This window comes from Neoarius graeffei, chromosome 2, assembly GCF_027579695.1.
Source record: "Neoarius graeffei isolate fNeoGra1 chromosome 2, fNeoGra1.pri, whole genome shotgun sequence".
In the NCBI taxonomy this organism is placed as follows: domain Eukaryota; kingdom Metazoa; phylum Chordata; class Actinopteri; order Siluriformes; family Ariidae; genus Neoarius; species Neoarius graeffei.
In genome coordinates, this window is record NC_083570.1 from 67,958,764 (window position 1) to 67,983,621 (window position 24,858).

A 24,858-nucleotide genomic window follows, 5' to 3' on the forward strand; every position below is an offset into this window, starting at 1 on the left:
ATGTGCGCTTTGACACTAAAGAGAGTACTAAGGGGGGTAACCACGTAGGCCCATGCCACTTGCTGACCCTGGGATGAGTTAACTCCCTTGTCATTACAAACTGCTTGTTTGCATGTCTATGTTTCTGGCTGGATCATATTACATCTTTAGGTGTGGAGCAGTACTCTTGCGGGGCCTTTGTTCACGAATCCCAGGCCGAGGCACGGTCCTACCGACCCGAGACCATGCTCTTTCGAAGTGGGAGGTTTACAGGGAGGTGCCTGTAAAATTTGGCTTTGCTGTGAGCTCCGTTGGCCGAGTTATTAATTTTTAAAGCCGGCTGGATCATGTTAAATCTTTAGGTGCCGAGCAGCGTTCTCGCAAAGCTTTCGTTCATGAACACCAGAATACCTGAAATATAAAATAATTAATAGTGCATATGAAAAAGTCTTTGGACAGAATGTCTTAACTATTGGATGAAATGGTAATTGGACGAAGTGTCCTGATCCCCTCGTCTCCTCTTTGTACTAAGCCTCAGAGTTTCCTCGCCCTCTTCCCGAATCATGGACGGAATTCTAAAAATTGGAACATGCCACGGTCACGAGTATTGTGACCACAACCATATACAGCACAAAGATATGGCGCCACTAAAAGAATGCTTAAAGCAGTGGAAAAACAAAGAGCGTGGCTATGTTTTGTACGGAATGTCGCTTGATCCCGCATTTGTATATCCACCAACATGGCCGACATCTGGGTTTCTATTTTGCTTTGCTGTCACTTCCAAGTGAAGGATATTTGGTTGCATATCCCTTGCTTGCAATGACCGCATCAAGTTACAACCCACTGACATCACCAAACTATTGCTTTTTCAGGTTCGTACCACATCTTTGCTCAGTTGTTTGTTTTGGGGGGTTTCTCCCCTCAGTTTCCTCTTTAGGAAGTGACATGCAGGCTCAGTTGGGTTAAGGTCTGATGAGTGACTTGGCCAGTCCGTTGTATTCCTGGATAAAGTCTTTTGTTGTGCATTGAATCACTGTCTTGCTGCATAATGAAGTTCCTTTTAATTAGATTGGATGCAAATCTCTGTATATTGGCAATGTTTCTGTCGACCTCCGAAATCATTCTGCTACCACCATTAATAATAAAAATTAGTGAGCCCGTTCTAGAAGCAACCATGCAAACCCAAGCTATGACATGACCTCCACCATGCTTGACTGATGAGCTTGTACGTTTTGGATCATAAGCAGACAATTTCTTTCTCTATACTTTGGCCTTTCCCTCCCTTAGGTCAATCTTGGTTCCAGATCTTTTGTGGCTCATCTCTGTATTTATCTGTGAATTCCAATCTGGCTTTCAGATTGTTACTGCAGATGACCCCTTAGTTTGAGTGAAAGGAAATATTACAGATACAGTACACAAAGACATTTTAGACAGTTGTGTGCTTCCAACCTTATGGCATCAGCTTGGGGAATGTCCACATACGGGTGTGATGGTAAGACATTCACATATTTTTGCCCATATAGTTTACATGGAGACGATCAAATGCAAGATGTTAGTTTGATGACGACTTTACCTACCACATAACCTCACAATTATGTTTAGAATACTTTAAAATGTGTAATGACCTTTGCTTCCTCACAGGATTGTTTTGCACCGTGGATGTTGGTCATGATGAATATGCAAAAATTCAGACTGTAAAAGATGAAAAAAAAGGGGGGGGGGGGGGGCTTCAGAAATAAACCAAGTGTTTTCTCCATTAAAATACTTCTGTAAAGAACAATTAAAGTCAATATTTGGCAGGGCAATACTTTGTATTTAAAAAAAAATGCATCAGTAATTTAAGTACATTTTGTGCAGTTTTATGAGAAAATTGGCTGGTAGGGTTTTCAAAGCATCTGGGAGAATATCCATAAGGATATTCTGGGCAAATTTCCCAAGACGTTGATTAGGTACTGCTGGATTCACATTCGACTTCATACTGACAGTGGCATGAAATATTTTTTGGATAGTGAATGGTATTTTCATGATTAAACAATAGAAATTCTCATCTCATCTCATTGTCTCTAGCCGCTTTATCCTGTTCTACAGGGTCGCAGGCAAGCTGGAGCCTATCCCAGCTGACTACGGGCGAAAGGCGGGGTACACCCTGGACAAGTCGCCAGGTCATCACAGGGCTGACACATAGACACAGACAACCATTCACACTCACATTCACACCTACGGTCAATTTAGAGTCACCAGTTAACCTAACCTGCATGTCTTTGGACTGTGGGGGAAACCGGAGCACCCAGAGGAAACCCACGCGGACATGGGGAGAACATGCAAACTCCGCACAGAAAGGCCCTCGCCGGCCACGGGGCTTGAACCCGGACCTTCTTGCTGTGAGGCAACAGCGCCAACCACTACACCACCGTGCCGCTACAATAAAAATTATGTTTAAAAATATTAGGGCTGTAACGATATGCGTATCGAAATCGAAATCGCGATACGCAGAGCCACGATCCGTATCGCGATACAAGAAGGCAGAATCGCGGTACACCCTTTCAAACTTCTCCTCAGCCCAAAAACAGAGGCACTTCCAAACTTCAATTTATGAATACTTTACTTTTTATTTAAATTACATTTTAAACTTACTTAAATTACTTTTATTTTTTATATCTATTAGTAAGGCGTTTTTTCGCCGACCTGCGACAATCTTCTGCGAGTCACGCAACATCCACACTCGCCACTGGCAACCATATGGCATCCTTGGCCATCAGAGCATTCGTCTCTTTTAAGCGGTCGCCATTCTGGTTGCGACGCGGGGAGTAAATCTGTAAACAAGCAGCTCATTGGCTGGCTAGGTGTGCCACAAGCCAATCACAATCACTTGACCGGAAAGGCATGCAGTGTTGCCAGATTGGGCTGTTTTAGGTGCTTTTTGGCTGGTTTTGAACATATTTTGGGGTGGAAAACGTTAGCAATATCTGGCAACACTGAAGGCATGTCTGCTTGGGCGGAAGCCTTCTGCGGCAGTTACATTTTGACATGCGAGCAACGTTTCACCATAAAAATTCCGTAATTTCCATCTGTTTTCCGCAATCACAGAAAATCATTGGCCCTATGAGAGTGAGAGAGCCACCCCTATACCCCCCCCCCCAAAAAAAAATCTTAACGGATTTACACGATTTGGAAAAATGACTTTTTCAGAACCGAAAAAAACAGAGCTTCCGGCTCAACAGTATTATTTTGAGAAATAAAACAATCTTTGGATATACATTTGTTCATTTTTGCATACATATTACTCATTCTCTGCAGTGGTCTGAATTATTTGTTATTAAATAGTTAATGTAAGTAAGTAAATGTTAATAAGTCAAATTTACTACTTTAAAAAACAAAAAAAAATCATGGGCGTATCGAATCGTGGGTCAAAAATCGCGATATGAATCGAATCGTGAGTTGGGTGTATCGTTACAGCCCTTATATATATACACATACATACACGCGCACACACACACTTCTGTAAATGTTTCTCTTGAGATTGTCTTTAGTGATATATTTTCAACATAACCTCAAAAGATGTTAATGAAGTATGCAAATATACAACCCTCATTTGCATAAACAATATTTTTTAAAATTTTCAATTCAATCCAATAAACGGTCAGTAATCAAATGTAAATACTGATTGTGACCGATATTGTTAATAAAATTACCCTATTACCCTGTAGTGTCTTGCCTTTATTAAGATTTACAGGTCTCATGGCCAGAACTTTGCCTTTGACCCATTTATCTATGATTTGGAGAGTGAACTAGGACATAAAGCTTGTAAATAGCCCACGGAAAACTTGCTCCGTCACCATTACTATGCCAATACAACCCACCTTTGGACTTTTGAAAGAGAACTGGGGGGGTTTGAGACTTGAATTCAAGTTGCAGTTAAGTGACTAGACAACATGGACACTAACGACTGAGAAAATGAACCAATAATTACCATTTATTTAAGTATACAATTTAGTGTTCTCATTCCACATTCCAACCCATTTGTAAGGTTTGATGTCAGTTTTATAGTTTTAATGCAGCACGATCCTTCAAGGACAGCAAAATTCTGACAATACTGTTAAAACAGCATTAATTGCTATACAAATATCCTTAGTATTCACCTTGCATGTGTCTGTCATGCATTTTAAAAAGCACTGGCTTTTTAAAAGCTGATAGTAAATGGTTTAAGTTACTGAACTCTTTGTGTAGTGCTCTTCCATGATATGACTAAAAAACAAAACAAAACAAAAAAACCTGTTATTGGGGATGTTAATCATATTTCAAAGCAAACTGCATTCACAACTTTGTCAGTTTCAATCTACAGCATTATCTTTTTCAATAACACCATAAAGCAAGAAACTACACACAAAAAAAAAATAAAAATAAAAAAAACCTGCCTATTGTGTCACGTGCAGTGTTCAGTGAAATTTTAACCTGGTATTAAAAAAAAACCCACAGGAAATAATCTGTGAAAATGCAGCACAATGTGGCATTGTAGTGACTTTCATCTCAACATCCGTGCAAAACATAACCGCAGTTTATCAGCCGAGTGTACATTTACATACAGTTACAGGATCGATGGCTGGGTGGAAGGGTTAAATATTCTGATAGAAGAACCTCTTACCAAAACATAGTGTGCTAAACTAGGACTTGTATAAGAAAATCAAAAGTACAGAAAAGCAGGGTATGAAAATAGCGTTTTCAATCGTTAATCAACAATTAACAAGAACAGAGGATCCTGTCCATCTCCCTTTCCTTGTGAATAAGGGAACAAACATTCAAATCAACAAGTCAAGAAAACCCTTCCTGGCATTAAACTTCACATGGTTATTCCAGGATATTACTTTACAGAGGATACATGACAATACTTTACAGATTATATGAGGTATTGCACAAATTATTAAAAAAGGCAACAAAAATATACAGCGATTTGAAAGACCATGTACAGAGTTTGAGTACATTTTGGAAAGGTGAGAATTTAGTGTCAATTATTCTACTGGGTGGGAGTTATCATAAGGAGACGAGGTCTAATCGTCCCATTCATCATCGTCCTCAAAGTCTTCGTCTTCATCATCATCCTCATCTTCGTCTGTGAAATATAAATACAATTTTAAAAAAGTTCAGCATCTTGAGCTTTACTAAGAAACACGCATGCCATTTTCGGCAAATTCCCAGAATCCAATTTGCTGTTTTTGTGGATGGTTTTTTTTTTCATGGAGACGAAAAGCACTTCTGCCAGTTGCTCTGGATCAGAGCATCTTCCAAATGCAGTAAATACATTTTTAAATGTAAATTTATATGGTTTATCAGTTTATTGTTTCCCTTAAAGGAGAACTGAAGTCATTTTTAAACTTGCTTTATTTCATAATTAACGTGTTATTCAATTACGTTTCCGGTTTTAGTAACCTTATATCGTGACTCATATTGGCAACTAACTGCAATTAAATATTATACTTATCGGCCTATTCGGTTTTTAGCCATGTTGAACTTGGTTCGTTTGGTCCACGGCAGGCGTCACTTATCCACGCGATCTTCACGAGACTTGTGCGAGACTTTGAAATGGCAGCACTGACACTTCAGTCAGCGCTGCCATTTTGAAAACTCTTTTCCAATTGAAATATTGCACAAAAACGAGTTTAAAATGACGATTACTGCCTACTTTTTTCAAACTTTCCCGATTGCTATCAAAACAAACAAAACTTCCGGCTTGATTACATCAGCATTTGAAAGCGGGCGCACGCGTCTTTTGACAACCCGTGTCCGAAATCGCTCCCTACTCACTATATAGGGCACTATATAGTGGGACCACCATTTTGTAGTGCTGCCTGAAACCTTAGTGAGAATTATTTACACCCTATATAGTGCACTCAAAGTATCCCACAATGCATCACGAAAAGTAGTGTACAACCGATGGTCATTAACCAAAGCAATATATCCCATCATGCATTGCTGTCACACTGAAAAATCAAATTAAAAGTCTCAAATTTGATTTAATAAAAGGCAGCAGCAAAGAAGAAAGTATTCAGCCTTGATTTAAAAGAACTGAAAGATGCAGGTACTTTGTATTGAGTAATGTGGGAAATACGCTCAGTATAATAATGTATTTATCACAAAAATACATGCATGTATTTATTATTTTGAAAACCCACTGATCTGGCACATTTTAATTGTGTGACAGTAATGACATCAATACCAGCGTGACGGACTAGTGTCCAAAAGCGTTTTTTCATTTTACCAATGAGCTCACTGTATAGTAATTCCCTATATAGGGAGTAGTGAACGAGTGAGTGATTTCAGACACAGGGAACGTTGGCAGATGGTCATTTTGATTTCCGCTGTACGTTTTACTTCCGTCCTACGATGTCTCGCACAGGTCTCAACGAATCTCGTTTACGGCCATTGCTTGGACATATGGACCGATATATATTACATAGCATATTTCAAAACACTCATAACTTGCTATAGCAGTGACAAAATAGCGATCAAAAATGCATTCCTATATTTAATAAAATGAGAGAAATAGAATTTTGATAAATTTGCCTTCAGTTCTCCTTTAATGATTCTTTTGCGTTACTTTGTGGGCATGATTTTATATTTTGCTTACAGTTACAGATTTCATGAAACTTTATTGCTTATTTTTACTATTTAAAATATTGAATTTTAAAAGTATTAAATATTTAACACGTTTAATATTAAACATATTAAATATTTATATATACTCTGTTTTTGCCTGTGACTCCCTTAACAATTCCTCCAAGGAATATTCTTAAAAAAGTCTTTAAATGCTGCATTCATTCTCAGAGCGTATAACCAGTTCACAACAAGGATGCAAATAAATACCAGACAGGCCCTGTGTCCGAAATCACTCACTCGTTCACTACTCCCTACTCACTATATAGGGAAATACTATATAGGAGGACTATATAATGAGCTTATTGATAAAATGGGGGGGAGAACAACACACTTTCGGACACTGGTCCGTCGTGCTGGTATTTACATCATTACTGTCGCACAATTAAAACGTGCCAGATCAGTTGGCTGAGTGGATTTTCAAAATAATAAATACATGCATGTATTTTTGTGATAAATCCATATTATACTGAGTGTATTTCCCACATTAATCAATACAAAGTACTTTGTGTCTGCTGCATCTTTCAGTTCTTTTAAATCAAGGCTGAATACTTTCTTCTGTGCTGCTGCCTTTTATTAAATCAAATTTCAGGCTTTTGATTCGATTTCTTTCAGCGCGACTGCAATGCATGATGAGATATATTGCTTGGATAGTGACCACTGGTTGTACACTACTTTTTGTGATGCACTGTGGGATACTTTGAGTGCACTATATAGGGTGCAATGATCCTCACTATAGAGTTGGACAGCACTACAAAATGGCAAACTCATTAGATAGTCCACTATATAGTGAGTGATTTCAGACACAGGGAGGGTCTTTTAGATCTAATAAACAACTCTTACCTGAGGAATGGATGGCTTTGCTCCTCTTCTGCATCACCTCCATTAGTGCTCCTACAATACCCGATGCAGGAGCAGGTGTGGGTGGGCCTGAGTCCGTACTGTCCGATACCTTCACCAGTGAAAAAGAAATTAAATCAGTTGCCAGTTAGTTACGATGAACTCAAGCTGGGGGTCGTCAGTGCTTAAATTGCCAGCAGCATCAACCTTTTTCCCCACAGACTTGCAGATCATTCCGTTTTCTACTATTAGTCTCATTCTTCACCATGAAAATAGAGCGCAATATTACAGAGAGGAAAGAAAACAAAACACGGAGACTAGATTTCCAAATGGACAAATATTGCGAACAAGAAAATAACAGATTTTTTTTTTAACAATGAAAACCCAAGTGCAAGTTTGTGAACAATATGGCTGTTTTTCCTAGATATGAGCCAGACAACAGTTTACAGTGTGTGTGTGTATATATGTCCAGCATGACTGCTCTTTAATAAAAAGCAGCTCCTTCATTTCACCAAACAAAAGACACCACAGTCCCTCCCACTTAGTTTCGACTGGCTCACACCATCAAAGCTCTGGAATTCACAGGCCAAAGATCACCTAAATTCAGCATGAACTGAAAGTAACTGCTGCCATGTCCCTCATCCTTTCCCCTTCTATGGACTGGCTCTTTCACCGGGGGGAACTTTATGTTTAGTTTGAGCACTGCTCTAGCCAAAGATTATAAATGCTACACCACCAATGTTGGCACCTATGCATTTATAATCGGACATAATTAGATTTGTTAAACATGCTAAGTATTTAAAAATGGTATTTGACATGTCAAGAGTCTTTAACTTATAGGTTAACTTTGACCCTTTTTAAACCCGTAAGGGGGTTTGTACACCAAAAGCAAGGTCGTGTAGGTTCACTCTTATGATGGAAGATGTGTCATCTCTGGACGAGAGTGAGTGCTGCTTACCGTTTTGAGCTGAATGCCCTGGCGGATCTGGTCGAGAAGAGCGTCACGGCCTGTGTTGGTGGATGCTGGACGTTGGCTGTTATTGTGGTCAACCTTCCTCAGTTGGGTGCCCTCTCTGATCTGCTCCAGCAGGGCTGACTTACCCCCTGTGGGCAAGGGCACTGAGTCGCCACCTCCGTCCGCCTCGGGTGGAGGTGGGGGTCCAGGAGGAGGGGGAGGAGGAGGAGGAGGTGGAGGAGCTCCTCCTGCAGCTGGTGGTGGGGGTGGAGGAGGAGGAGGATGATGAGACTGAGGGGCCTGGGGTGGCATGCTGGCATGAGCAGGAGGAGGGGGAGGTGGATGGCCCCTGCTTGGAGGGGGAGGAGGAGGTGCTCCAAAGCCCTGGCGGGAAGGTGGAGGGGGTGGAGGAGCAGATGTTGGAGCTCTGGAAGGAGGAGGGGGAGGTGGCGCTCCTCGCCCACGGGCAGGGGGTGGGGGAGGAGGAGGTCCAGAGTTGTGAGGTGGGGGTGGGGGAGGAGGACCGCCACGTGATGGAGGAGGTGGAGGTGCTAAAGGAGAGAAGGGGGGGGATGGTTACAAAATATCTTAGTTTCTGTTCTTCAGTGCAACAAACATGCAGCAAAGGAAACGTATGCAGAGTTAATACCTTCCACCAGAGGGGGATTTTTCACTGAACTAAGCTCTTTGCTTCTTTGTATTTCGGATCTTGCCTTGACTTCCAGTTTCCCTTCATTTCCATTTCTTAATGACATTTTGCACAGTGGATACTGAAATTATGAGCTGGAAGTTCTTTGATATCTTTTCGTATCCACTTCAAGATTCTACTTCCGGCCTTCAAAAGGGTCGTATGATCCTGCGCCTGGTTGGATCAGTGATACTGTACAGCTCTACGTCCCGACAAGAACACTTAGATCTTCAAATGCTGCTCTTCTAAAGCTGGTGGATTACCATCTCAAGACATATGGCTATCGTTCTTTTGTTGTAGCTGCGCCTCACCTCTGGAACACATTACCCATCGACATTAGATCTTGTAACTCCCTCTCTCTTTTCAAATCAAAACTTAAGATTCATCTACTTAGAACTTCAGATTAGTATCTCTTATTGCTCATTCTTTAGTCACATATTTAGCACTCGGAACTCTTCTTTCGCTAGTTTTGTTTGCATAAACTTTCCTCGCTCAGGCATCAGTTAGCTTCATTTTCAGATCCACAGTCAGCTGCTTAGAGGAGTCCATGGCTGTATGGTATTGGCACAAGAGTCAGAATTTATTACGCTCCGGAATTACCATCAGCTAACAATTCTGAATGACCATTCTTGACCTGCGTAATGAGTCCAAACAAATAAATCAAAGACTAAGAAGTTAAGTAAGTTTATACCTGGAAGGGTGTCAAAAATTCTGCACATTATAATTTATATTTAATCAAATATAAAAATAACTGTTGGTTAACATTTGCAGTACAGTACTTTAACAGATTGCTGCAGAGGTTGTGTTTACTTTATTTTACTATTTAAAAAAAAAAGCACCAAGTATGCAATTTGGCCTAGTGTGCCATAACTTTTACACACCTGCAGCGAGTTTGCTGCTTTTTGCACCCCTGTGCCATTATAGTCCTGTTACTGCTGTTGTGGGAACGTAGAAGATACTGTCTATGTACTGTCTATAAGTACTGTATTGTGCTGTGCTGCCATCCTACTGAAATAGTAACCTTTGCACACTTCTCTTGTCTTACACAATTATTTATCCATTTTATCTTTAACTACAACTATTAATTTATTTATTCCATAATATAGAAACTAAAAAGACACAAACTGTGAAATAGACAGTTATTTTCTTTCGATGCATTTCAAACTGGTGTTCTATCAATGATCAGCAACTTATTATTAGATCACACACACACACACCCGTGAAACCTGCAGCCACTCATCCATTAAATGTCAAGAACTCTTAAAGGGCCCATGGCATCAACAGTAGGCATTTCAGAAATACAAAAGCACTTGCTTCGAAAATTACTTTTAATTTTTCAGGGTCACCTCATGGAAAATAATGAAACTTTGGGGGGCAAATACTTTGTGTACAATGAACTGCCCTCCAGAACGCTTAAATCCATCCATCCATCCATCCATCCATCCATCCACTACAACAGCATATGGAATTAAATCAAAATCCTCTCACCGTTTCATGGGCTCTTTAAGAAGTAATCTGAAAGCCATGTACACAAACTCAGCCAAAACTTCACACACCACACTAACAATCACTTAAAACATCTAGTGCATGCAAATCTACTGTCAGATTCCAGCTAAAGGGGACAAAAAAAAAAAAAAAGTTGGCTACACCTACCATTCCACCTGGGGGGACCTAAAGACAAATGAGACAGACGTATAAAATATACAACTTTGTTTAAATCGTCCCTTGATTATTTGATTTCAAGAAATGTTTGATAATATGGAGGCCTTTATAGGAAGAGATCCTTCTCTAAACTGCTTTTTGCATAATTCACAGAGCTCCGTACACAAGGGCAGGAGATTTCGAGGATCAGTAAATGGTTAACAAAGGAAGTGGTCACCAAAATGCTCAGTCACCTACGAGTTTAAATGTAACTTTTGGGTGTACACATAGAGCAAGTGAAATATTGATCTCTCTCACACACACACGCACACACCAACTTCATGGCCATTCAATCTGCTTCATCATGCTTCCAAAGGAGCCACGGCAACATGTTGACTCCTGAAATTCACTAGCTGTCTGCAAACATTTTCCCCCTAATTGGCATTTGATGCAAAAGTTAAAAATTTAATTGCACAGGAGTGCTGAGATTTAGTATCACAGCACTGGTACATTTCACTGTGTGCATCACTCTGCTCGTCTATCTTCACTACGTGAAATTACAGTTCTAGCAATAGTTTGTGTCACTGAAACCATACGAGCGGTCAGTCTGCATGGTGCATGGCAACAAGCAACACTATCCAGCTGTGGCTTCTTTAGGAACTATTTTCATTGCCGAAATGTCAGTTACACAAAGTTAATTTTTTTTTTTTGTTTACACAACTTTTGTATAAAAGCAAGCTCACGCTAGCTGAATAATCAGGAGCATTCAGTACAACAGTACTCATGTTTGTGTGATATTGCTCAAATATTTGGACCATTTGTCCTGTTTGGTGGGATACAGTCAGTACGTTTACATGCACATCCAAATCGAGCTACTGTCGGTAATCGAGCTAAGGGTCCCAGCAGGGGTGCCAGAGAAATCCAATCCTACATGCACACAAGGAAATCGAGCTATTGTGTGAGGTACATTGTGCACCCGAGCCACAGGTGGCGCTACACGCCCCATCGTGTTGGTACACTTCCGGTTGTCGTCATGAAGAGCTATTCAAAGCTATTCAAGAGTAAACAGTTATCAGTTCCGTGTTCACAAGAAGAACGATGATGAGGACAGCAACATCGATATATATTTTATATATATATATATATCAGAAAACAGAATCCAGGGACACATGTCCGCCCAGGGGCATTTTGAGTTATTGACAGATTCAGAAAGTACAGTTTCTAAGCTTTCCAATGATGTCTCCATGTGGAGATCTGACAATATTTGAAGAATGTGTGGCCTTTTGAAAGTGTATACTTCTTAAAACAGGAAAGGGAGAAAATCGCCCTCAAAGTTTTCCATCTCAGTTACTCTGGGTGCAGGGCGGGCACATAATGCTGCTCATCTGCATGACATTAAGGAAAGCCCTACCCCCTACTAGCTAGCATGATGCTACTTTCATGTAAACAAAGATCACCACGTCAATTTTCCTTCCATGCAAAGTATGCCCAACACAATTATGAAGTACAAAAATAAGTCCTAAAGTATACTTTAACGTTTTGTGGTTGAAAAATTACTCATACCGTAAGAAAAAGATAGCACAATGATGACACAACTAACAACACTAGTTTCATGTAAAGCCTCGATCACAACCGGCCGTACGTGCTCCTACGGCCGGTCTACACGCAAAAAACGCACGAGAGCGCGCGTGTGATGTGCTGATTTTCGAGCCGCAGACCGGCCGCAGAGGTTCTTTGTCATGTCAAACAAACTCTACGGGCGCTTATGTTTTTTTCAGGTTGCAAGAGAAACTTACGGCCAACGCGCGTCTTTCTCCATGAAAAAAAAAAAAAGCAGTGATTTGGGAAACGCCAAAAATCGCACGGCCAAAAAATCGTACGTCCGGTTGTGACCTAGGCTTAACCAAACCACAACACTCTCCGTTACATGCAAAAATAACCACACAGCCTTAGATTAATAAACTTACCCCATCAGAAAGAGAAACGGCGCCTTTTTCTGCTCCTCCTACTCAAGCGAGTAGGACGCTTCTTTGCTTTGCTCCTGCTTGATCTTTATTTTACTTTACTTTCTCATTTAATTTCCACTACTTTATTTTATTTTTCATCTTTATAAGCTTTTAATTTTAATTTAATTTCCACTATTTCTTCATTTTATTTTTCATCTTTATAAGATAAGTTAGCTTTTAAAACAAAATGCCAGGGGGCAAAAAATCCAGGAGATCCTGCAGAAAATGCACAGAACTAGAACAGAGGATTTCTATCCTGGAATCAAAGATTGATGCTCTGCCAAAGACTGACGAATTAAGAGCAATATCTCAGGAAAGGAGTACAGAAACAGTGGCTGAGAATGCAGAGAATGTACCCCGACAAGCCGATGACATTGCAGATCGAGTGGATGAATTAATTGATCCAACAGGGCAAAATGTGAGTACAGATGAAAATAAAAACAGAAGAGTTATTACCTCAACACCAGCTTGTTCTGATACTGTGCGACCCATGCTCCACAGCCATGCTATCAGAAATAGAGCTAGGTCTACAAATTACAATAGGATTTACAATCCTATGGAAAATCCACAGCCCATAAGGCTTCAGAACAAATTTGAATGCCTCAGGGATGTGGAAGCGGAATTTTCAGGCAGACAAACACATCGAACACATCACAACCGAAGAGCTGTGGGAAGAGGCAAAAAGCAGCTCAAAACACCACCTGATCCCACAACCCTTGTTCTTGGTGATTCCACTGTAAGACATTTAAAAGGACATGGAATGATTATTTGCTGCCTTCCAAATGCATCCATCTCTGACACAAAAGACAGCATTTTGAAACTCATGTCCGAGCATAAAACTATCAAACGTATTGTTGTGCATGTGGGAGCAAATGATGTTTTCAGAGAACAGCTGTTTGTCCAAGAGGACTTCAAAAAACTCTTTTCTCATCTCTATAAGACCGGAATACAATCTTTTATCAGTGGCCCACTTCCTGCAAGGGGAAGTTTTGCATTTAGTCGACTTTTCAGTCTTAACACCTGGCTTGGAAAAACTTGTTTTTCATCTGGTATGAACTTTATAGACAAATTTAACCTTTTCTGGAATCGCAGAGAATTTTTCAAGCCAAACAGCACTGAACTCAGCTGGATTGGGACCAAAGTTTTAGCAGATCATTATAGACTTGCAATTTTCTCTCAGTCAACATTGAAGAGAACAGTTGATAAGATGTCGCAGATTGACCTAGTTATAAACAAACAATTCCTCTGCAATGCCAAAACAATCATCTATGCAAGTCTTCACCAAGGACACACAGCCATCTGGAGCAGACTGCCAAGAACCATCTGGGGCAGACTGCCAAGGACAACAACAATCACACGGAGAATGTGAGCGTGAGATTTTATCATGCGATTCCATCCAGATTAAGGACCTGACTAAAGATAACCATGTCAAGGTTGCTTCGTCCACTTCTCGACCCCATGCAACTATCACAGAGACAATCAGTGAGACAGTCACCACAGAGACAGTCATGGAGACACTTACAAAGGCCTCACCAAAGTCTCGCTCTTCTGATTTTATAGTACCATCTCCGTCTCCCCCTTGCATGGATTTCCCAAATAGTATGCAAAGACTGATGCAAATGGCTACACTCTCTTTTTCCAGCCCAAATCTGTCGTGACAAGCTGTGTACCCAGTTCATCAAAAATCAACCAACAGACTGAACTGTGTTCGCCCAGGACTTTCAGCTGGCTACCAATCTTTTTCACCATCTAAAAAGATCCATGACATCTCCAATCCTCTCAATCTCAAACAAAATGGAACATAAACAAAGTCTAGTATGATGTGCTGGGGGTCCCTGCATTGGGTGTAGTTTTGAAAACAAGCTGGGACCCAGTATGCCTATGCCATTCTCTATTCCTGTGTTGATAAGAAATAGAAAACATAGAGCATATTTAACCCAGGGGGTAAACCAGTCTAGTCTCCTTCCTGTTTCAAAACATCAGAGTGCCCAAGTGGATATTACTTCTAGACTTTCTGTAAAGCTAGCTCTTCTGAACGTTAGATCACTTTCAAACAAGTCATTTTTAATTAATGATCTTATCTGCAAACATAATCTTGATTTTTTGCTTCTAACAAACTTGGCTGGATCAAGCAAATAGTGCTACCACCCTTATTGAAGCAACTCGCCCAAATTTTAATTTTATGAATGTTACCTGACATGGGAAAGGTGGAGGGATCGCAAATATATTCAAATTCTCTTTTCAATGTAAACGATCCTCACTTGGTGATTTTACATCCTTTGAACACTTATGTGCACTTGTTACATGCTCTCCTAACATATTATTATTAACTATTTACAGGCCTCCGAGACATTCAGCCAAAGTTTTTCTGGAAGAGTTTGGTGAACTGTTGTCAGTCATTTGCTTAGAGTTTGACTGTCTTATTATATCTGGGGATTTTAACTTGCATGTAGATAATCCTGAAAACACCTATGCCAATGAACTACTTGCACTTATTGACAACTTCAACCTTGTACAACATGTACAGGGGCCGACCCACTCTCGTGGTCATACCCTTGACCTCGTCATCACAAAGGGTTTTACTGTTTCTACTACTGTTGCTGACCTGGCCTTATCTGATCATTTTTGCGTTTTCTCTTACGTTTCTATGTCTCCTCACATTCAGAACAGCTCAATGACTATGGGTAGGACAGTCATAAACGACAACACGTGTTCTCTTTGAGCAAGCTCTCTCTCGGATCTCAACCAAAATGTCAGACTCTGTAGATGATTTACTGGAAATTTTTTATTTAAATATGACCCAAATTATGGATGATATTGCTCCATTCAAAATCAAAAAGAGTCAATGATAAGCAGAAAGCACCATGGAAGCAATACCCAGCTGTTAAACTGTTAAAGAGAGAATGTAGAAAGACTGAAAGAAAATGGCGCAAAACTAAACTTCACATCCATTATCAAATCCATAAAGAGATGCTTTGTAAATATAATTATGAAATCCGTAAAGCAAGACAGTCTTTCTTCTCCAACATCATCAACAGGAATATGAACAATGCCCGTGTGCTATTTTCAACAGCAGAGAAGCTAACTAATCCCCCACCACAATTAGCACCTGAACTTCTCTCAGTTAATAAATGCAATGAGTTTGCATCCTTCTTTAAAGGTAAAACTGATAAAATACGACATAATATTGCTCATAATATATCTCAGTTGCAAATAATTGAAAAACTGCAATCACCAGTGACACAGACAGATAACATCAACACAATGTCAGAATTTTGTTTAATTGATTATGAGACTCTTGAAAAAACTGTACAAAATCTCAGTTCCTCAGCATCTGAATTGGACATTCTGCCCACCAACTTTTTTAAGTTTGTTCTATATCTTATAAGTACAGATGTGCTTCAAATCATAAATACATCCCTAGAGACTGGCATTGTTCCTGTGTCCTTGAAAAAAGCCGTTGTAAAGCCCCTACTTAAAAAGAATAATCTGGATGCTTCAGTATTAAATAACTACAGGCCAATATCAAATCTACCATTCATCGGGAAAATCCTTGAAAAAATTGTCTTCAATCAATTAACTGCCTTCTTGATATCAAACAGCTGTTTTGAAAACTTTCAATCAGGATTTCGTGCCAATCATAGCACTGAAACAGCGCTGATTAAAGTTATAAATGACATACGTCTTAATACTGATGCAGGCAAAACATCGGTCCTGGTATTACTGGACCTCAGTGCAGCTTTTGATACTGTTGATCACAACACACTGCTATATCGACTTGAACATTGGGTTGGGTTGACTGGTAAAGTTATCAATTGGTTAAAATCATACTTAAAAGATAGAAGCTTCTTTGTTACCATGGGAAATTGTATCTCAGCGTCAATGTCCTTGACCTGTGGTGTCCCCCAGGGGTCGATTCTTGGACCATTACTATTCAACCTTTATATGCTCCCACTTGGGCAAATTATCAAGAACAATTCAATTTTATATCACTGCTATGCAGATGATACCCAAATTTATCTTGCTCTATCACCTAATGATTATGCCCCCCTTGAATGTCTCTACCAGTGTATCAATCAAATCAACAACTGGATGTCACAAAATTTTCTTCAGCTGAACACAGATAAAACAGAAGTAATTCTATTTGGAAAAAAAGATGAAAGACTCAGGATTACCACTATTCTTGACACAAAGGGGATTAAAACAAAAGAAATGGTTAAAAATCTTGGTGTTTTCATTGACAGCGAGCTAAACTTTGAGAGGCATATGAAAGCAATCACTAAAACGGCATTTTATCACCTAAAAAACATTTCCAAACTAAGAGGACTTATGTCAAAAAATGATCTGGAAAAACTTATACATGCCTTCATCTCTAGTAGGGTTGATTACTGCAATGGCCTTTTCACAGGCCTGCCAAAAATAAACGTCAAACGACTTCAGCTGGTTCAAAATGCAGCAGCTAGGGTTCTCACACGAACAAAAAGAACAGAGCACATTACTCCAATTCTAAGGTCCCTTCACTGGCTTCCGGTAAGCTACAGAATTGACTTTAAAGCATTGCTGCTGGTGTACAAATCTCTAAATGGTACAGGGCCCAATTACCTCTCTGATATGTTGCAGCGGCCTAACCCAATCAGATCTACCAGATCGCAGCAGCAAAATTTACTGTTAAAACCTGTTGTTAAAACAAAGTGTGGTGAAGCAGCTTTTAGCTACTATGCAGTGCAGCTATGGAACCAACTGCCAGAGGACATCAAAAATGCTCCTGCTGTTGGCAGCTTCAAATCTAGACTAAAGACCAAGCTGTTCTCAGATGCTTTCTGCTAAATTATTAATATTGCCATCTCTACATGTTTTAAACTCTTTACTTTTACAGTCTCTCCATGTTTTAAATTTTACTTAACTTTTATTCTATTTTATTCTGCTGTTTTTTTTTTAAATTGAACTCATTTTATTTCTACTATTGTTTAATTCTTATTAATTTTCTTCCCTATTTATTTTATGTAATTTTATTTTCTATTGTTTACTGTTTTGCTTTTACTTCTGTAAAGCACATTGAACTGCCACTGTGTATGAAATGTGCTATATAAATAAACTTGCCTTGCACACACCAATGCCGATGGAATGTAATCCTAGAACGGTCCGTGTATAATCCGATCATTCAAGTATTTCATTCAATCTGGAAAATGAGATTGCGTTTTTTTTGCTAGAAATGGTTATCGCCGATGTAAATACCGTGTGTCTGTTTGCTTCGCGGTGTTTCAGCTCCTCTGCGCTCTGTTTAGCTTGCTCATTCCATAGTGAAATTACATGCCTGTATGCAGCTAAGTAGCCATGCGCTCAGCTCGCATCATACAGCTGATTCGCAAAAAAAAACAACAAAAGACTTAAATCATCATGTGAATGGCCCATATGGTAATTTACCCACACCCCCCAGCAGGCTACAGTCCTGACAAAAACGAGACAATCTGCAACAAAAAATGTATGCTTTTCCAACAAAACAATTTATTCTCTGAAATACTGATTGCGTTCTTCAAGATCTCAACTTGCACATGATGGAAAAAAACAAAAATCACAAATTTCGAAAAAAAAATGCTTCTTTTGCGATTATCTTGGATTCGTTTCGGCCGACATGTGTCCCTGGATTCGGTGAGGGGTCACGTTTCTACTACTGTTGTCATGCCGACCGAGGCTGTTGTGTTTCCCGCTTGTGGTCTCGTCACTTGTCACTTCCGGAAGGGGCAGTGCTGAAGTAAGCAGCTCGACTACGTAGCTCGATAGGGTTTACATGCACCAAGTAGCTCGGCTACAATAGCATAATCTAGGTCGTGTAGCTCGATTACGAGAAATCATGTTCGGTTCGATTTCAGCCGAGCTGTGTTTCCATGGCATTTAGAATAGAAGTCTGCGCGGGTCGGATTTTTCAGTCCCGCTCCTGCCTGCGCCCGCATTGTGCAGTCCCACTCCTGCCCGCGCCCGCAAGGAATTATGATTTTCAGTCCCGCTCCCGCCCACAAAGAATTATGATTTTCAGTCCCGCTCCCGCCCGCGCCTGCCATATTTTGTCCCGCTCCCACCCGCAAATCCCGCATGATGCAGACGTTCGCGTTATTTCTCAGGAAAGTTCTTGTCTTGACACAGCGTGATGGTGCCCCGCCCCCTACTTTGAGTGGATTTGAGCATAAATATCTACAGCTCACGTTCGTTATTATTTACCTTGTTTCTGAATTCAGCATGTAGTGTCTCTAATAATAATAATTAGTGCTGTCAAGCGATTAAAATATTTAATAGCGAATTGCACATTTTTGTTACATGAGAAACCATTGTAATTCTCTGATCAGCATAAAAAAGTGAATGGGCTTGCTTTGTACCAATGTTGTGTTTTTTTTTTTTTTTTATTGCAAAGCAGAGCTAGCAAGACAACCATGAGTGAACAACTCTAATCAGAGAGACAGGTTACACAGTGACGGTAGGCTTGACTCAATGCTATCCCAGAAATCCTTCCTGTAATATGCAAATTTGGCCGCCTCTGATTGGACAGCCAAATTTGCATATTACAGGAAGGATTTCTGGGATAGCATTGAGTCAAGCCTACCGTCACTGTGTAACCTGTCTCTCTGATTAGAGTTGTAGACTAACTCAAGCAGTAAATCACTTCACTCATGGTTCTCTTGCTAGCTGGGTGTGAACGGCGAGTCATTAGAATGATCAAAGGATTTCCTGTTAGGGTGATCAATGGCGAATTTAAGATGCTATTCCTCACGCAATCTGACTCTCTCTGCAAATTTAGGCATCTTAAAATGTTTTTATTAAAGCCAAATGAAATATCCAGCACAAATTATATATGATAGACAAATTAATAATTTATAAATTTTATTTCAAACACGTTTGTAGTTAGCGGGACTGCAGCTTATCACCGCTCCCGCCCGCGCCGCATATCTGCACTCCTGCTCGCATATGTGCGCTTCCGGTCCCGCCCGCAATGAGCTTCCAAAATTTGTCCCGCGCCGCACTGCTTTGCGGCGGGTCCCGCAGGACTCCCGCGGGAGTGCAGGGCTCTAATTTAGAACTTCGATTTCAGTCGAGCTACGGCAGAAATTCGATTTTCTCTATGTGCATGTAAATGCACTGAGTGATGCATGCTAGGAGGTCCTCCAGTTTCCTCCAATACTCTCAAAAAATTCAGTAGGTGGACAGGCTATGCCAAATTGCCCCTAGACACGAATCCCAATGTTTCCCATTAAATTACCTAGACTGGGGCGGCACACCATAGTCTAATTTGTCCCACCACGGTTTCATAATGAACTGAAAATATTTTTACTCTTCTCATTCCAAACAACGCAGCGTTTTGCCCCATTAGTTCACCAAAGTATCCTTCACTACCACTACCCTTTTCCCTCTCCCACTGTGCACATGCATGCTCTCTCTCTCTCTCTCTCTCTCTCTCTCTCTCTCTCACACACACACACACGGGACTGACTTGTCAACAAGCTGCACCCAAGACATGAAGCATTTTGTGGAGACAACAACCATTTGATTTGCAATAAGTAACATTAACAGTATCCACTACAGCTGTCCATGAGCCTAAACACAATCATCAATGTAAGACCGCAAACAAATATCAACGCCAAAGTCATCATTAATGATCAGCATTAATTAAACTTTAGTGTAGTTAGGGAACATGAACGGCAGTGTGTCTGACTGATCTCCTCGCTTTAAAACGGAGTGCTGCTGATTCCCTCGACCAGCACGAATGGCTGAAGGACCCTTGACCAAGGCACCCAACCCTCAACTGCTCCCCAGGCTGCTCTGGGTATGCTGTACGTCACTCTGGAGAACAGCGTCTGCTAAACGCCATTAATGTAACGTAACGTAATGCTGAGTTTGAGCTTGTTTGAGTCTGTAAAGTTAACAGAACTGGTAGCACATTTACGTCCTTCAAAATACATGACTGCATGCTCTAACCAGAGCTATTGTGATATTTCAGCGAATTCTGAGACGTGATGCTTTGTTGAAGTCTTTGCTGTGTCTGGCATGGTGTCAAACACACAAGATTACGTCATAAACATGCTCCGACATCGTAACCATTTTCAGCCTCTGAGGAGCAAGTTGGATCTTCAGGTAACTAATCAAGTTGAAGTTAAAAATGGGTCTATTTTTGGATAAAATTAAACTATTTTTTTAAGGTCATCAATTATTCTCGTGTGATCACCGTTCATACATATACCGGTACAACCAGCGTGTTTAAGTTACTAAAGCATAAACACGTTCAGAACACAAAAGTTCTTCATAGACCTAACCTCTTCATTTTGCTCTCAAAGTGCACCACACTGATGCATGCAACTTGGAAATATATTTTTTTCCCATTTTTAAAAAATAAAATAAAAATAAATAAATTCGATGGGGAAGCATACCCCTGGACTCTGATAGAGTCCCCCCCACCATCCAGGGCTCAACATTAACTTTTATACCCACTTGCCCCCCCATTTTGCAAGTACTACTTTATTATTATTATTTTTTTAGGAAAACCATAGAATAGTTGTGAATTGCAACATAAAATGAAGATCACACATTAAGTTGAAGTTTGGTTATTGATTAAGTTTATTATTAAGCTTGGTTATTGGTTGCTTTTTACTTTTACTTGTAACGGACAATTTTATTCAAAATAGTTTTTCCTGCCTTAGTTGATTTATTTCCATTTCACATACATGCAGCTGTTGTAAAGTTCAGTGTGTTTGCGTAGAACTCTCTCAGACTGTAGGTTCATAACTCGATAATGTAGAAATCATAAAATAGAAAATCAATAACAAAAGTTTGTATGAGGAAAACAAAAGGGTGCCAAGATTTTGAACAGTACTGTGTTTGAGAATATTTACGTCTTGTTATATCATTCACCTCTAGGTTTAAAGAGGAAAAAAAAAAAACCCGCACTGTGTCATGACAGACAGGATAATGTTTGAGTTTAAAATTATTGTTGAGTGTTTAGGTTGTTTTATACAGACCTGGCAACCTGTAACTGAATCAGTGTAGCTGGTCTGTCATGACGCAGTGGGTTTTTTTTATTTTTATTAATAAAACCTAGAGGTGGATGATATGTGCGCACAGGACTGTGTTCATCTGATAACAGAAAAAAAAAAAGCTCCAGCTCTCTCTGTTCTTTCAGGATTTATCGTGCATGTCTTTCCTTGTGGAGTTTTTTATGCCCGAGTTGTTTGAAACCAATCTGGATTTTCTGTGTCGAATAAAGAAGCTGCTTCACCTTTAAGAAAATCAAACACTTTCATGAAGGAGTTAACTCGAATGAGAGCAGAAAAAACAAACAAACAAAAAACAAACAAAAAAACCCCACGAGATTCTTAAGCAAACTCTTCCATCCTCACTTCCGACTTTGTTTTTGTAAAATACATTTTAAATACAATTGTGAATTTCTCTGGAGTTTTCAGGCTGAGCTCCTCTCTTCATATTCTTTAACCACTCATTTCTTCGTGGCTCTTGAAGCATTTGCTTCTATTTGTTAACATTTTTCTTTACAGCGGGGAGACGGTAATGCCTTTGATCTATTTCTCTGTTTGAACAAGCAAAAACAGCACAAAAATTAACCACATTGAAGACAGATTAAGCTGCTTCCATGAAAGACGGTGTCTGTCTGACCCCAGCTGTAATTATCACATGACGCGTGACATCATGCACAAGGGGTCTATAAACAGTACGTGTACCATACTACAACAGTGTGGGTATATAAAATAACTTGCCAAGCAGTAAATGAAACCGAGACTAAGAAAACAGCCAAGACATAATAGCAGATAAGTAGTGAGGGGACACTTAGGAACTGAAATAAAGGATCAAAAAGCCTAATTTTTGTGGTGCTAGTTCGTAATATATGCTCCTTCTTGCCTGGCCGGGCATGTCGGGGACATATCCCGCTTGCCCGAATGCAGGTTTCACTTGCCCCGGGCAATCGGGCAGTCCTTAATGTCGAGCCCTGCCATAGTCTCTCAAAATCCTGTGGGGAAACACTGAATCCCATCCAATGTGTATTCCTGCTTCACCTCCAGTATTCCTGGGATTGGATCTGCATTCAACAGATTAAGCAGATTAAGCTGCTTCCATGAAAGACGGTGTCTGTCTGACCCCAGCTGTAATTATCACGTGACGCGTGACATCATGCACAAGGGGTCAAAAATTAACCACATTGAAGACAGATTAAGCTGCTTCCATGAAAGACGGTGTCTGTCTGACCCCAGCTGTAATTATCACGTGACGCGTGACATCATGCACAAGGGGTCTATAAACAGTACGTGTACCATACTACAACAGTGTGGGTATATAAAATAACTTGCCAAGCAGTAAATGAAACCGAGACTAAGAAAACAGCCAAGACATAATAGCAGATAAGTAGTGAGGGGACACTTAGGAACTGAAATAAAGGATCAAAAAGCCTAATTTTTGTGGTGCTAGTTCGTAATATATGCTCCTTCTTGCCTGGCCGGGCATGTCGGGGACATATCCCGCTTGCCCGAATGCAGGTTTCACTTGCCCCGGGCAATCGGGCAGTCCTTAATGTCGAGCCCTGCCATAGTCTCTCAAAATCCTGTGGGGAAACACTGAATCCCATCCAATGTGTATTCCTGCTTCACCTCCAGTATTCCTGGGATTGGATCTGCATTCAACACAAACTAGACTGCCACAAAGTATGTGGACATATGACCACCACACCCATATATGGGCCGTTCCCAAACCGCTGCAAAATAGTTGGAAGCACAATTGTAAAGAATGCCTTTGTATGCTGTAGCATTACAAATTCCTATCACTGGGACTAACCGCGCAAGACCAATATTGTTCCAACTTTACAGTGCTCAAAGCAAGGTCTATAAATACATAGTCAGGTGTCCACAAACCTTTGGCTACACAGTATATGTAATCAGGCGACTGTTATGTCTACCGAGAGAGAGTCACAAAGTCATAAATACAGACGTACATCTTGTAAAGATGTGAGAGGGAAGGAATCAAGTGTAATTTTGTCTAAGCAAAATCAGGAACACTCAAAAGCTAAACTGAAATTAAAACAATTATGTTGCACAGCAAGTTCTTTGTTAACTCATGAAATCCTAGCCAAATTATTTTAGACTGGCCGGCCAAATAGCCTTGTTTATATTCAGCATGAAATCACTGCCTCTGACAAAACTGCTTTCGGATTCTTTTTACGTTCCTGTGAAAATCAGCGAGAGCTTCTTTGATTAAACCTTTATTACCTTACGCTGCCTCCAAGTTCAAACAAATGTTTTATTAATACGTTATTAATGACTGTGGGCTGGAATTCAAACTTTTTAACGACCTGTACTAGTGGTATGAGCAACACTAAATCCTCACCTTGTCTCTTCAGTTCATTCTTAACAGCCTCCACGCCGCCTTTCTTCTCGATGAAGTCATAAATCACTTTTGACGTTTTCTTGTCTTTGAGTTGTGCTTCAGAGATGCCACACATGTCAAACAGATTCTTCAGCTCTGGGTCCAGGTTGTTCAACTGAAATGCAGGCATAAGCAATCAATTTCATATCAAATATCAGAAATAATAAACAGAAGTACTAAACTTGTTTAAAATCTTTGATCAATGAAAAGCAGTTTGTTTTCAAACTTCTGTTAACAAAAAAGAATTGATTCAAAATTAATTAATTAATTATCGAGCAATTCCTTACTGGTGTCAATTCTAAATTAGAAGAAATGGTTGCGCTTTTCTTTAATAAATGCTTTGTATACACAGAGCAAATTAACGGTAAGGGTTTTATATACAGACGTACAGAAATTCCTAGAAAAAAGAAAAATGGATAGAATTTTTGATTATGTAGCATTACTGGCTGATTTGATTAAGTTGAGTTATTGACTGGGACGGACATTTAGTCCAATCCTGACACCTTGTGGTAGGTTTTTTTTTGGGTAATAGAATAACGACCCATTACACAAAACCAAAACGTACTACCCAAAAGGTACTAGTTTTTGTACAAGTACAAGCAATGTACACTGCTTTCTTTCTATTGAGAAATGTCTTACCCTTCTTTTTATCTTGTGGTATATATTCTACATTCCAACTACAATGCATAAAG

At 40.0% G+C, this 24,858-nt stretch overlaps 1 protein-coding gene across 1 annotated transcript in view; it reads right to left on the reverse strand.

Moving 5' to 3' along the window:
• Window positions 1-3,930: 3,930 nt before the first annotated feature.
• Window positions 3,931-24,858, reverse strand: part of wasla (WASP like actin nucleation promoting factor a) — a 140,276-nt gene continuing 119,348 nt past the window's right edge. The window contains exons 8-11 of the mRNA XM_060914775.1: window positions 24,128-24,281; window positions 8,426-8,973; window positions 7,471-7,579; window positions 3,931-5,086 (exon numbers count right to left, since the gene is read on the reverse strand). Of these exons, the coding sequence (XP_060770758.1) occupies window positions 5,025-5,086; window positions 7,471-7,579; window positions 8,426-8,973; window positions 24,128-24,281 (873 nt within the window). The 3' untranslated portion in view covers window positions 3,931-5,024. The remainder of the gene's footprint in view (window positions 5,087-7,470; window positions 7,580-8,425; window positions 8,974-24,127; window positions 24,282-24,858) is intronic.